Below are 12,736 nucleotides of genomic sequence, written 5' to 3'. Positions count from 1 at the left end.
TTTGTAATTCTGAATATAAGCATAACAATTAATAATTGACCAACTCATATCCCTTGCATTTCTTACCATTTGTTTCTAAGCTATCAGTACTTAAGAGAGAGGTTCCACTGCTCTTAAGAAATTGAATCTTTTCAGCAGACTCCTCTTCTATTTCCATAACAGGTTGAGAATTCTTCTTTGTTTTCAAATAGCTCACATTTGTTCCAAGCTGTCCTAGGAACACAATTTAATACAGATGAACATTTATGTTCAAAGAATTGTTCTGACCACTATGACAACACAATAATAATGTTATGCTAATTTTATGCACAGAACCTACAAAATAAATCTGCTCTATTAAATAAAAATCCATCAGACCTAACACTCACAAAAGAAAGATTATAATTCTATTTGGTGGCACTGTATGATATCAAATAGAATACTTCAAAGGGTTGCACCATAAGACAAAAATTTTTTTTAATCACTTTGAAGCCCAAGTACTTAATACAGTATACCATCCCACTTTAAGGAATATCTTCTGCCTCATTCCTTCTGTTCTTTACATTTCTCAGAGGGTTTTTGTTGCGGAACTCTTAACGCTATTGGAAATAGACTGTGGGCGGCATGAATCAGTATAACAAAATACAAGAGGGCAAAGTAGGTACAATTAAAAACCTACTAGGCTAGGCAGAAGCCTTCGTTAGTGTAAATATCATTTCAAAAAATAGATGGAAATAGTTAAAGCTCTTTCAAAGTCATTATTTCTAAAACAATGGCATCAGTGGCTCACTGCAGGAGAGGTTCTCACGCCAGGATATGTGCATATTGTTGGGGACAGGAGGGTATTATAGTCTCTCACAGCATTCAGGAATTTGAAATTTTCTCTAAGGCTAATATATATTAAGCATATTAAAAGTGTTTTATGACTGATTAGATGTTTGATGATACTAAGAAATTATTATAGATATTTCTTAGACAATATTTTTTGGTTATATTTTAAAAAGAGAGTACTTATTTTCAGAGATACTTTGAAATATATGTGGAGAGAACTGATAAGCTGTTGGAGATTTGTTTCAGTATAATCCTGAGTGTTGGAAGGTGGAAAATAAGAGAGAATATCGATGAAAAATGATTGGCCATGAGTTAATAACTGTTGCAGCTAGGCAATGGGTACACAGGAGTATGTGGCACTTACGTATATGTTTGAATTTTTTTATAATAAGAAGTTTCAAAAATGTTCTATGAATCCTGGGTAAAAAAGTAAAACTTATGTTTATGTAGCAAAGGTTTGAGTATTATTTACTTTATTCAAATTTTTTGACAAACTATGTGCCTAGAACATTGTTAGTGCCAGCTATACAATGAAGTCCTTTACCATCATGAAGGTTAAAATCTAACAGGAGGAGACAATCGACAGCAAATATTCATGGGTGCCTACTACACACCAGGCATTGTTCTAAATGCTGGGGCTTTATCAGTGAATAAAAAAGACAAAAATCCCTGCTCATTCATGTGATTTGAGGGAGGCAACAAGTAAAATAAGTACATTGCAATTAAATAGTACATTAGAAAACAGTTAAGTGCCAAGAAGAAAAATAAAACAAGAAAGAGGAACAGAGAATGCAGGAATGGAGGGCACTACAACTTTAAAAAGGATGGTCAGGAAGGCCTTCACTGAGAAGTTAACACATGAGCTATGGCTTGGTGGGGGTGAGGGACCAATCTATATGAATACATGGGGGAAGAGTGTTTAAGGAGGAGGAAAGAAGTGTGAAGTCTCTAAGGCAGGAAAATGCCTAGGCATGTGTGAAGAGAAAGGAGGCCCAATGTAGTGATATTGGCATAAGCAAGGGAAAGGTAGTCTAAGTTGGGAGGTCAAAAAAGTCAGGGTGTAGAACTGACGTGCGTGGTAGCTTGAATGAAGGTCATCAGCTTTTATAACAAGTGAAATGAGAAGCTATTAGAGGGAGGAGGTGGCTATGATGTGGTAGGCAAGATTTTTTGGTGTAAAGAAGTTTAAGGAACTCAGAAGTCAGGTTATTAGAGGCAAGAGCTATGTTGTTAATGTAGTCACCAATAATTAGACAAGAGAATTGGAGACTCACAGTGAAACAGCAGCTTAAATCTTTGAGGAATGAGGAGGAATAACCCGGAGTTCAGTAGATAACTGCAACAAAGAAACATAGTAGGTAGGTGGCCTGATGGCAAGGTTCATAAGGAGATTGGAAGGAGAACAGTCTAGAAACAGCAATGAACAATAACCTACTCCTTTTCCAAGTCTAATGGAACAAAAGACGTGGTAAAGAAAACAATAACCATTGGAGGTTACCAGAGAAGCAGCACTGTTCATAGAGCAAAGTTAAATGTGAATTATAACTCTGCTTTGAAGGAATTATGTAAGATTAATTGGGGGGGGTATACCAAGACAGGAAAATCCAAGAATATTTCCATGAGGAAGTAACATTTCTGTTAAGATGTGAAGAAAGAGCAGGAAATAACTAGGTGAACTAGGCCAGGGAGACCAGTACAGGCAGGGGACACAGTAGGTACAGAAGCATGACAATGGGAGGGGCAGGTCACATTTGCAGATGCCAGAAGGCCAGTGAGGCCGGATTCAGATTTGAGGGTAAGCCTAAGGGGAAATAAACCCAGAGCAAGAAGTCAATGGTTGGACCATGCTCGTCCTCATAGGCCAGGCACACGGCCTTGCTCTGTATTACAAGAGCACTAGAAAAAACTGGTAAAGTTATATAGTATCAAAATTTCCTTATTTTAACAGTATATATTTGTTGTAAAAAACTGATATATGGAAAAGGTAAATAATTATAATGAGTAATGTTTTGTTTTTGTTTTTTGCTTTTTAGTATTCTTTTGTTCTTTGTTTTCTTCAAAAACCAGATGACTGAAAATGTGTGCTATAAATATTAAGATTAGAAAAAAACATCACTTTTGGTTAGAAGGAAGCCTTATTAAGAAGTCACAAATTCTGACTTCAATTTCCTAATTAGTGTCCTCTTGGAAAAGGCTAAGAATCAATTTATTTTATGCCTTTCTGTAAATAATGGTTTTACTGGATCAAATAATAACCTCCATAAGTTGTAAAAAATCAAGAGATAGATTCACAGATGCTTCAAATGCAAAAGTATATGCTAAGTTGGTGTGCTGTGGTGGCAACATGTCCAGGGTGTCACCCTGGCTCTAAAGCAGGACTCGGTGTTATAGCTCACACTAACCAAGCTCACAAGAGATTAATGTAACAGAAACAAAGATCCAGTTTAGTTATTTACAATAAAGAATACAATCAGCAAGAGGATGAGATAGTTTCACCTTCTAAGTTGATCATTTTATTCCTATGGCAACCGGGAAACAGGCAAAATTATAATGTAAAAGTTGCTCACTGTTAATGTTTAATGGTACCTGTCTTAAGATTAGTAATGCATTCCTCTTCTCAAGAGGGGTGTTGAATTCTCCCTCAGAAGGTTCTACACTCTTGATACAGGAATTATGTCTTGGCTTTTTATACTAATGCCTAGTATTTAGAACACAATATGAACTCAGTAAACATTTGCTTGAATCAGGGACCAGGTTATTCCCGTGGGCAGGGAAACCTCCCTCTGTTTAAGTTGACATTGCCAAAGTTTGCTTCTTGACTATCCTTCTTTCCTTCTTTCACTAATCAAATCTATTTTTGATACATTTAAAAAAATTTTAATACCATCAATCAGGTTACATGTGAATATTTTTGGTCTAGGAGCTATTCTTTTCCTGTAGGATTAAGCTGTATATATCTGCTCCGATTCATTATCTTCTAGACAAAAGGCTTTATGTCCCAAATCTCTGTCAACAATTCCAACAGTACTTCATCTTATAATATCCTTTTCAAGCATTAAAAGCAGGGAGAGATTCTAAAACATAATTCTTCACTACAAAGTTCAGCATGTTGCATAAGAATTTATAAAAAATACACTGAATTTTTCAATAAGGAATTTCTTTAAACTACAGTATTAAAAAGAACAGAGAAGTGACTGTCAAATCTACTTTAATATGCATTTATTAAACAAATTTATCACTTAATGTTGAGGGTCAGGGGATATAAGGACAAAGAGGTGCTTCCTACCCTCACAAAGCTCCCAACCTCAGGACTTGTCCTATAGGTTACAACTATCAACCCAGTGTGTAAGTGTTACTATGGTGTTCTGACATCAAAATGAAGGAGAAACTAATTGTGACAAGAGAACTAGAAGATAGGGTGAAGGACTGCAAAAAGTGGTGATGCTAGGCTTTACTGGGTAAGAAGGATGAGAGGAAAGGCATTCTAATGGCAAGGAAGCATGAGATAATGCACAGAGGCAGGGAGGCCTATGGTGTTTTCCAGGAGATGAGGAATGATTTAGTATGGCTAGAACACACGAGAAGGCAGGGTTCCAGACAGATCATGCAGAGCCTTAATTATGACATGAATTCAGGCTCAATTTTTATGGGGGGAAAAAAAAGTCCATATGTAAATTTTTTCCCTAGAGATCCAGAAATTCTATCATTTTACAAAATTGTGCTTAACACTGATCCACAAATGGTATGAATGTAGGTACTGAAATAGAAGCAGTCAGGGTTGTTGACAGATATGGCAATATCATATATAGTAAACCTATCAGGCCAGGTGTGGTGGCTCATGCTTGTAATCCCAGCGTTTTGGGAGGCCAAGGTGGGAGGACTGCTTGAGGCAAGTTTGAGATCAGCCTGGGCAACAGAGTGAGAGACCCTATCTCTACAATAAATACAAAAAAATTAGACAGGCATGTTGGCATGTACCTGTAGTTCTAGCTACTCAGAAAGCTGAGGTGGGAAGATTGCTTGAGTCCAGGAATTTGAAGTTACAATGAGCTATGATTGTGTTACTGCCCTTCAGCCTGGGTATATCATATACATATGTATATGAGACATACATATATGTATATGAGACATATATATAAGACATATATATAGCAGTAATTTTTTTTTACTACTGTCATTAACAAACTGTGATACCAAAGTCTATAGGTTTGTTAAACTCTTCCCAATGCAATGACATTAATATACTGCCAGAATATCTTATTAAATCACATTAAATCAATTTATCATTAAACATGATAATATACCTGAATTGTCACCTTAATTTGAGTAAATATAAATTATCTCCATGTAAAATAAGCTGATAATGTTATAACACAGATTCTCAATTACATAATAAATAATAAAATACTAGTTATATGAAAATCAATTCAAACTTCAAAAATCCACACTATTAGTATTATTTTCTTTATTTATAGTGAAGTAACAAAATACAGGTCTTGACTGACCCCTTGTGGTCAAATAATTTGAAACTAAAAATCAGCAACATTTACCATCATCTTTAAAATCATCTTCAGTTATCCACCAAGGCACTGTATCTTTCTTCTTCATTTCTTTTTTAGATTGTCTAGCTGTTTTGTCTGAATTTTCAAAAGAATCATCTGAAAGCTGAATTGGATATAAGACAGTGAATTTGAAAATACAGTGTAAATTCAAGAATTTCAGATTCATCATTAAGCATGTTTCTATTAGTTCGCTCACAGTTCAGCTATCACATAGATAAACAACATTCTCACCAATAATGTATAAGCTCATAGCCACAAACATATTTGGCCAAAATAACTTAAAAATCAGACATACATCTCTGAGCATCAATTTCATAATTAAACAAGTAAACCAGGAGAATAACAACAAAGACATAAAACTTGATCAAGAATTTTTTTCCGGAAAGAAAAAATAGGAGGATACAATCCTGTCTTCTGGATATTCTCTAGGGTTTAAGAATAAACCTGGCTGAACAAAACTGCATAGCACCACTCTAGAAACAGAATTTCAAGAAAAGGAAGAACTGAGTTTCAGGGTGTAAAGAGGAGAATGAAATTGACCAGAAAAATCAGCATATTTTTTCAGCGATTAATAAACGCTTATTTGCTTTTTTCTACTCTTCCAATCCAAATTTTACTACACTCCTAAATCTTATGCTCTAACCTCAATACCACCCACCACCACCTAGCCAGTAACTTGGTCACCCTTTTCTCTGAGAGATAAAAACCTTCAAACACCACCCACCTCACTCCACTACTAAACTGACTTGTGAAGGCACTTCTTTCGTCTCTCAGACAACACAATCCTTTCCTCCACTCTAAGCAGAACTTCTCTAGGTTCTTCCTTCCTTGGTTATCCCATTTGATTTCTGTATGTTCACTCCCTTCTCTCTCTACTCCCCTCCCTTCCCTCTGATTATACACCTGCTCAGCACTGCATCTCCATTGCCTAGCACAGTACCAGGCACAATTGTGGAATGAAAAATGAATATTTACTCAACTTTGAAAAAAAAAATAAAACAAAACAAAAAAATTCCTTATCCCTATATCCATTTTACTCTACCTATCACATTTCCTTGACATACTAACTCCTTGAGTTCACTTAACCACTCATAATCTGGTTCCCATCCAAAACAGCTCTCCTCCAGGCACCAAAGGACTCCGAAATGCCACGAATAAAGTAGCACTGTCAGTTATCCTCCCTGATCACATCATGGAATTTGCTACTGGTGATCAACTCTTACTCTTACTTCTTGAAACTCTCTACCTTGACTTTAGTAGCATCACTTCCTCCGGGTTACTCTTCAGATCTGTGGCTACTCCCACCCATTGATTTTAATAGCTTTTGCCTTTTTGCCTATTTATTTAACAGGAGACTTCTCCAGGACTCTGCTCTTGATCCTTTTTCAATCTCATTCTACATTACTTTTTCTGGAAAAGAAATCAACATTTACTACATGCCTGCTCTATGTCAGGATCTACACTCAGGTTAACTCACTTAATCTTTAAACAACCCTGCAGAAATTTACTTATGGTGAAACTGAAGCTCTAAGAGGTTAAGCAACTTGCCCAAATTGCTACTGTTAGTGTTACGAAGTGACATTTAAACCTATGTCTGACTAACTCCTGTCCACTTTCCACTATACTATGTAGTTCCCCAACTAGAATATTGTTATCTGAGAGACCTTTTAAACTTCTAAAATGACAGCAGGCACACCCATGTGTGTGCACCCCCCCCCCACACACACACACTTCCACTTGCCAAACAAAAAACTCTACCTTAGTGACTTGAAGAATGTCAATTTTAAAACGTTCAAGAAGAACTTACTGTCTTCACTAACAACCAGGTAGGAAGACAGGAAGAGGGAAGAAAAAATATTCCTTATCCCATCTGAATTTCTGAAATTAGCTGTATCACTTTTCACTTTCTCTCTAAACTTCAGTATCACCTTGAGGTGTTCCATTTCTCTCTCCTCCCATTTTTTCAGTTTATTTATCTGTAACACAGGCATGGTACCACTGACCTTGTAGGGCCATGACAAAGAAGAGAAAAAAAAATGAAGATTTCTAATACATGATAAGTGTTCTTACTTTGAACAACCCTCCACAGTGCTTCCCAGCACTTTCATTAATTATTTTTTATCAATATGATTAATTAAAAATGAAACAAAACAGGCCGGGTGCGGTGGCTCACACCTATAATCCCAGCACTTTGGGAGGCTGAGGTGGGCAGATCACAAGGTCAGGAGTTTGAGACTAGCCTGACCAACACGGTGAAACCACATCTCTGCTAAAAATAGAAAAATTAGCTGGGCGTGGTGGCATGTGCCTGTAATCCCAGCTACTCAGGAGGTTGAGGCAGGATAATCACTTGAACCTGGGAGGCAGAGGTTGCAGTGAGCCAAGACTGTGCCACTGCACTCCAGCCTGGGTGACAGAGCAAGGCTCTGTCTCAAAAAATAAATAATAAATAAATAAATTAAAATTAAAATTAAATAAATAAAACACAATAAAAAAAAGCTGATTCTCAGATATAACAGTTGTTGGCAATGATATGGAGAAACTGGAACTCTGGGCTGGGTGCAGTGGCTCACACCTGTAATCCCAGCACTTTGAGAGGCCGAGGTGGGCAGATCACTTGAGGCCAGGTGTTCGGGACCAGACTGGCCCACATGGTGAAACCCCAACTCTACTAAAAGCACAAAAGTTAGCTGGGCATGGTGGCAGGCACCTGTAATCTCAGCAATTCAGGAGGCTGAGGCATGGAAATTGCTTGAGCCCAAAGGCAGAAGTTGCAGTCAGCCAAGATTGCACCACAGCACTACAGCCTGGGCAAGAGAGCAAGACTCAGTCCCCCACTCCAAAAATAAAAGAAATTGGAACTCTGATAAACTAATACACTACTAGTGGAAATGTAAAATAGCACAGCCATTTTCGAAAATAGTCGGGCAAACACACAGCTATCATATGATACTGCAATTTCACTCTTTGGCATATACACAAGAGGAACAAAAACACATCCACACAAAAACTTGTACGTGATCATTCATAGCAGCATTGTTCGTAACTGCCAAAAAGTGGAAAGAACCCAGATGTCCTTCAACTGATAGGTGGAAAAACAAAATGTGGTACATCTACACCATGAAATATTACTTAGCTATAAAAAGAAATGAAGTGTTAACACATACTACGACATGGATGAACCTTGAAAACATCATGCTAAGTACAAGAAGCCAGACCCAAAGGGCCCTATAATACATAATTCCATTTCTACGACATGTCTGTAACAGGTAAATATTTAGAGACAGAAATCAGATTAGTAGTTGCCTAAGGCTAGGGAAGGGGGAAGGAGGAGATGGAGTAACTACTAACAGCTATGGGATTTCTTTCTGGGGTGATAAAAATTCCTACAATTGATTGTGGTGATGGTTACATAACTCTGAAACCACAGAACTGCACATTTAAAATGGGTAAATTAAATGGTATGTGAATTATGTCTCAATAAAGCTGTTTTTAAAAAGCTGGTTACCACTACTCTCCTAAAAATAGAGATATATAAACTGTCTTTGAATAAACTGAACAATAATTTATCAAAGTGAGAAAAGTTAGCATGACTCTAAAATCATGACTTTCATTGTTAAAAAAAAAAAAGATATAATGCAACTGAGGATGGATATAAGAGGGAGAGAGACAGAGACAGAAGGGTGGGGGAAGGAGAGTATTGGAGAATGTGTGTGCTAGAAGGGTGGTAAATGAGTGAAGAATAAAAATATCTTCTAAATGGCCTGTTCTGCTATCTTTTACAGTAGAAATCATTCTTATAAATTTAATTTTCAAAATGTGTCTGTATTTGAAATTAAAATCAACTTTTCAAATGGTAAATGAAACTTATTCCAAGTGCCTAATTACATCTTGGCAATAGGTAGATGCTTTTTTTAATCCTTAAAACAATCCTACAAAGAAGGCATTATTTTTCCATGAGACAGACAATGAAAGTGAAGTTTTTTTGTACCACATTAAACTCCCCCTCTTTTTTTTTTTTAACAAGAATGTATGACGTATAATAGCTTAAAATGTGACTCTCTTGAATGTGCTACAAGGCCCATCCATTTATATAAATAGAGTTATGCATCGCTTAATTATGAGGATATGTTCAGAGAAATGGGATTTCATCATAGGAGCATCATAGAGTGTATTTACACAAACCTAGATGGCTCCATGGTATAGCCTACTCCACACCTAGGCTATATGGTACATAGCTTATTGCTCCTAGGCTACAAAGCTGTTCGGCATGTACTGTACCGAATGCTGCAGACAACTGTAACACAATGGCAAGCATTTGTGTATCTAAACAAAGAAAAGCTACAGTAAATATATGGTACAAAAAATTAAGGTACACCTTTATAGGGCAGCTCCATTATAATCTTATGGAACCATTGTTGTATATGTGGTCTGTTGCTGACCAAAACATCTTTATGAGGTGCATGACTGTACAGAGAACGTGGTATGAAAATTTAATGTACTCATTCAAATAGTTATTATTTATTAGGTACTATACATATAGTAATGAACATGTTGATATGTAACAGCAATGAACATAGAGTCATCACATTACAGACCATACATTCTTATAATGGGAAGCAGAAAACAGACCCATACAAGAAAAATAATTAATGTGCTAAGTGCTATAAAAAGAATTAAATACATACTAGACTAAGAAGTGACTTTCTGGTTACCTTTTACTGGATAAACAGAGGAAGCCTCTCTGAAGTGGTGATATTTAAGTTAAGATTTTCACCAGCCAGGTAAAGAGTAAGGGAGGAGCATTATTGGCAGAGGGAACAGTAAGTGCAAAGCTCCTAAGGTGAAATGAGCTTGAAATGCCTGGGAGAGAAAAAAGGCCACAGTGGAAAAATAAAGTGGATGAAAGAGGAATATGAAGGCAGTGAGACAGGTAAGAGCGAAATCATGAAAGGCTTTAAAACCATGGTAAGGAGTTTGGTTTTTCTTTCTACATGTGATGGGAGACCAACAAGAGTCTTTTACTGGGGAGGAACACAGTCTGGCTGCAGTGTGGTGAAAGGAATGCTGGGCTATGAGTTGGGAACTGCTGCAACAGCCCCGTTGAGATGATGGCACTGAACTAGCAGTGGCAGAAAAGGGACAGAGCTAGAGGGATGATGGGAGTTGACAGTTTGGTGATGGACTAACTGTATCTTCGAGGTGACAGAATTGAAGGATGAGTCTTTTGAGACAAATTTGACAATACAGTTTTTAAAAATATAAACTTACCTCTTTCATAAACTGTTCAAACTCTTCATCTAGCTCTTCTTGGGAATAGTTAGCCATAGTCAACAATTTTGACCTCCCAAAGTAAACATGCTAAAGTATCTCAAACATTGGAAACACTAAATGACAAGAGACATAAACATCTTTTGAGGAAATCCATCACATCATGAACACGGTAAGACTTAAACTTCAGACATTTGTTATGATTCAGTATATGTGCACTTTTTTTTTTTTTTTTTTTTCTTAAACCCAGTAAGCTGGTCAAGAGATTCCTAATTCATTAAGCAAACTGATTTGGAAAATCAGCTTTGACAGGATGTCTTGTACTCAACGTTCAGAATTATGTTTTCATCTGTTAACATCCAATTGTTAAAGAGTGGTCTCTACTATATTTCCCAAACCTATGTTTGTGTACATGTGTTAATTAGTACCTCTCAAACACAAACCAGGTCCTCACAGGGAATCTTAAAAACTGTAAGTTAGCAAATCCAAAGGACTGTTTCTTGCAAAGCACACAACTGTTTGTGCTGCCTTATCACTCGGCTGGTTATTTTACCAATCCATAGTAGTAATATCGTAAAGCAGACTGCACAGTTTCGTAAAGCAGACTGTATCCAGATACGGGGGTGTTTCAAAATATACACAAATAGAATTTAGTAAGAATTAGTAATTTAGTCAAAATACTTACAGAATACTTAGAGTTAATGAGTACACAAATCAGTACTATGTTTCTTTTGAAGCTAGGGAAGACCGACAAAAACTATGCGCGGAACACAAGCAGAATCCAGTGATTTGCAACGGAAAGCGTTCCCCTAGACACCTAATGAACCCAACCGTGGGTCGACCCCCAGCTCCTGAACTCCCTAGAGCAGCTCAAATTCCAGTTTTCTTTTGTAGAGATGGGGGAGGGGAAGAGGGCTCGCAGACCCAGACAATACCTTCCCCATTGTGCAGAATAACACCTCTTCCCCTCATTAGCACTTTCGATCAGTTCAGGGTAAGTGCGGTTAAGGTCTTGGCCTGAATAGCTTGGTTAGAGGTAGACTCCACCAAAAGCTTCTCGAGCCTGGCTACGACCCCGTCCCCGGAAGCGCGGGTTCGGGAATTAGAGGGAAGACAAAGACGCATTGGCCGTGGGCTCCAGGCGGAGAAGGGAAATGACCCGGAAAACTAAAGCCCTTCGGTCGAGTATGAAGTACGGCCTCGGCCAGGACGATTTGGGTGGGAAACCAGCGTTCACACCTTACCACCTACCTCTGCCTCCCAATTCCGCGCTTTCCCGGAAGGTCTGTACGGGTCAGCCGGTTGTCAGGGTAACAAACTTCAGCTGCCGGGTTCTGGAGTCACATGACCCGGGCTGGTCACGTGGGCCGTGGGTTTCCCAATGCCTTTACAAGCGAAGGTTGGAATAACCAAGGCTCAGAAAGACACTCTAGTGGCTAAACCTTCGCTGCTGCAGTAAAATGCCTTTCCTTCACTGGCTTTCTCTACGTTCCTTAGAAAAGAGGACGGCGGCAAACCGGTTACTGTAGAAGCGAGACGGAGGCTTCCAGCGGGATTGGGGGCCGCGGTGGTTGTAGGCCAGCCCGTGGCTTTCTGGGAAACGTAGTTTGGCTCCACTGGTGCTTGTGTTTCCGCACTCCGCATCTTCGCCTCCCAGCCTTCCCCATACTTGTCATTCGAGCGCTCTGTTTTTCCAAGGGGCAATTTTGAAGAGATTGAATTTCTTGGATTTATTTGGCGTGCAAAGACCTGTGTAGGCGTTGTGAGAGAAACACAAACCTGTGAGGAAAAAAACTGTCATTTAGATGGGGACTCTGTTCCACCACCTAGTGGACAAGAAATCGAAAATACCCAACCAGCAAGATTCTTACTAAGTTATTGCTCAGAGCTGGCCTCAGAGCTTCTCTGTGGCTTCCCGCTACCCCTACTTTTCAAAACTCCATTCTTTACTGGCATTTCACAAATACTGACTTGGATTTTGTTTTCTATTTATTTTCTTTTTTCAAAGCATACAACATTAGCTGGAGTTTCAGAGGACAGCATTTAGCATAGTGTAAGTAAAATCTACAACAGCTGCAGATTTTGCTGATGGT

At 38.1% G+C, this 12,736-nt stretch overlaps 1 protein-coding gene across 5 annotated transcripts in view; it reads right to left on the bottom strand.

The window, feature by feature from the left end:
* The window catches only part of CEP162 (centrosomal protein 162), a 108,765-nt gene extending 96,822 nt beyond the window's left edge, over positions 1–11,943 (bottom strand). For all 5 annotated transcript variants that reach the window (XM_077999688.1, XM_077999690.1, XM_077999689.1 and 2 more), the window contains exons 1-4: positions 11,895–11,943; positions 10,644–10,759; positions 5,361–5,475; positions 67–213 (exon numbers count right to left, since the gene is read on the bottom strand). In XM_077999688.1, the coding sequence (XP_077855814.1) occupies positions 67–213; positions 5,361–5,475; positions 10,644–10,700 (319 nt within the window). In that variant the 5' untranslated portion in view covers positions 10,701–10,759; positions 11,895–11,943. The remainder of the gene's footprint in view (positions 1–66; positions 214–5,360; positions 5,476–10,643; positions 10,760–11,894) is intronic.
* Positions 11,944–12,736: the final 793 nt, after the last annotated feature.

This window comes from Macaca mulatta, chromosome 4 (assembly GCF_049350105.2).
Source record: "Macaca mulatta isolate MMU2019108-1 chromosome 4, T2T-MMU8v2.0, whole genome shotgun sequence".
NCBI classification, from domain to species: Eukaryota; Metazoa; Chordata; class Mammalia; order Primates; family Cercopithecidae; genus Macaca; species Macaca mulatta.
Note: the sequence above shows the minus strand (reverse complement) of the source record. Positions and strands in the feature narration are given on the sequence as shown.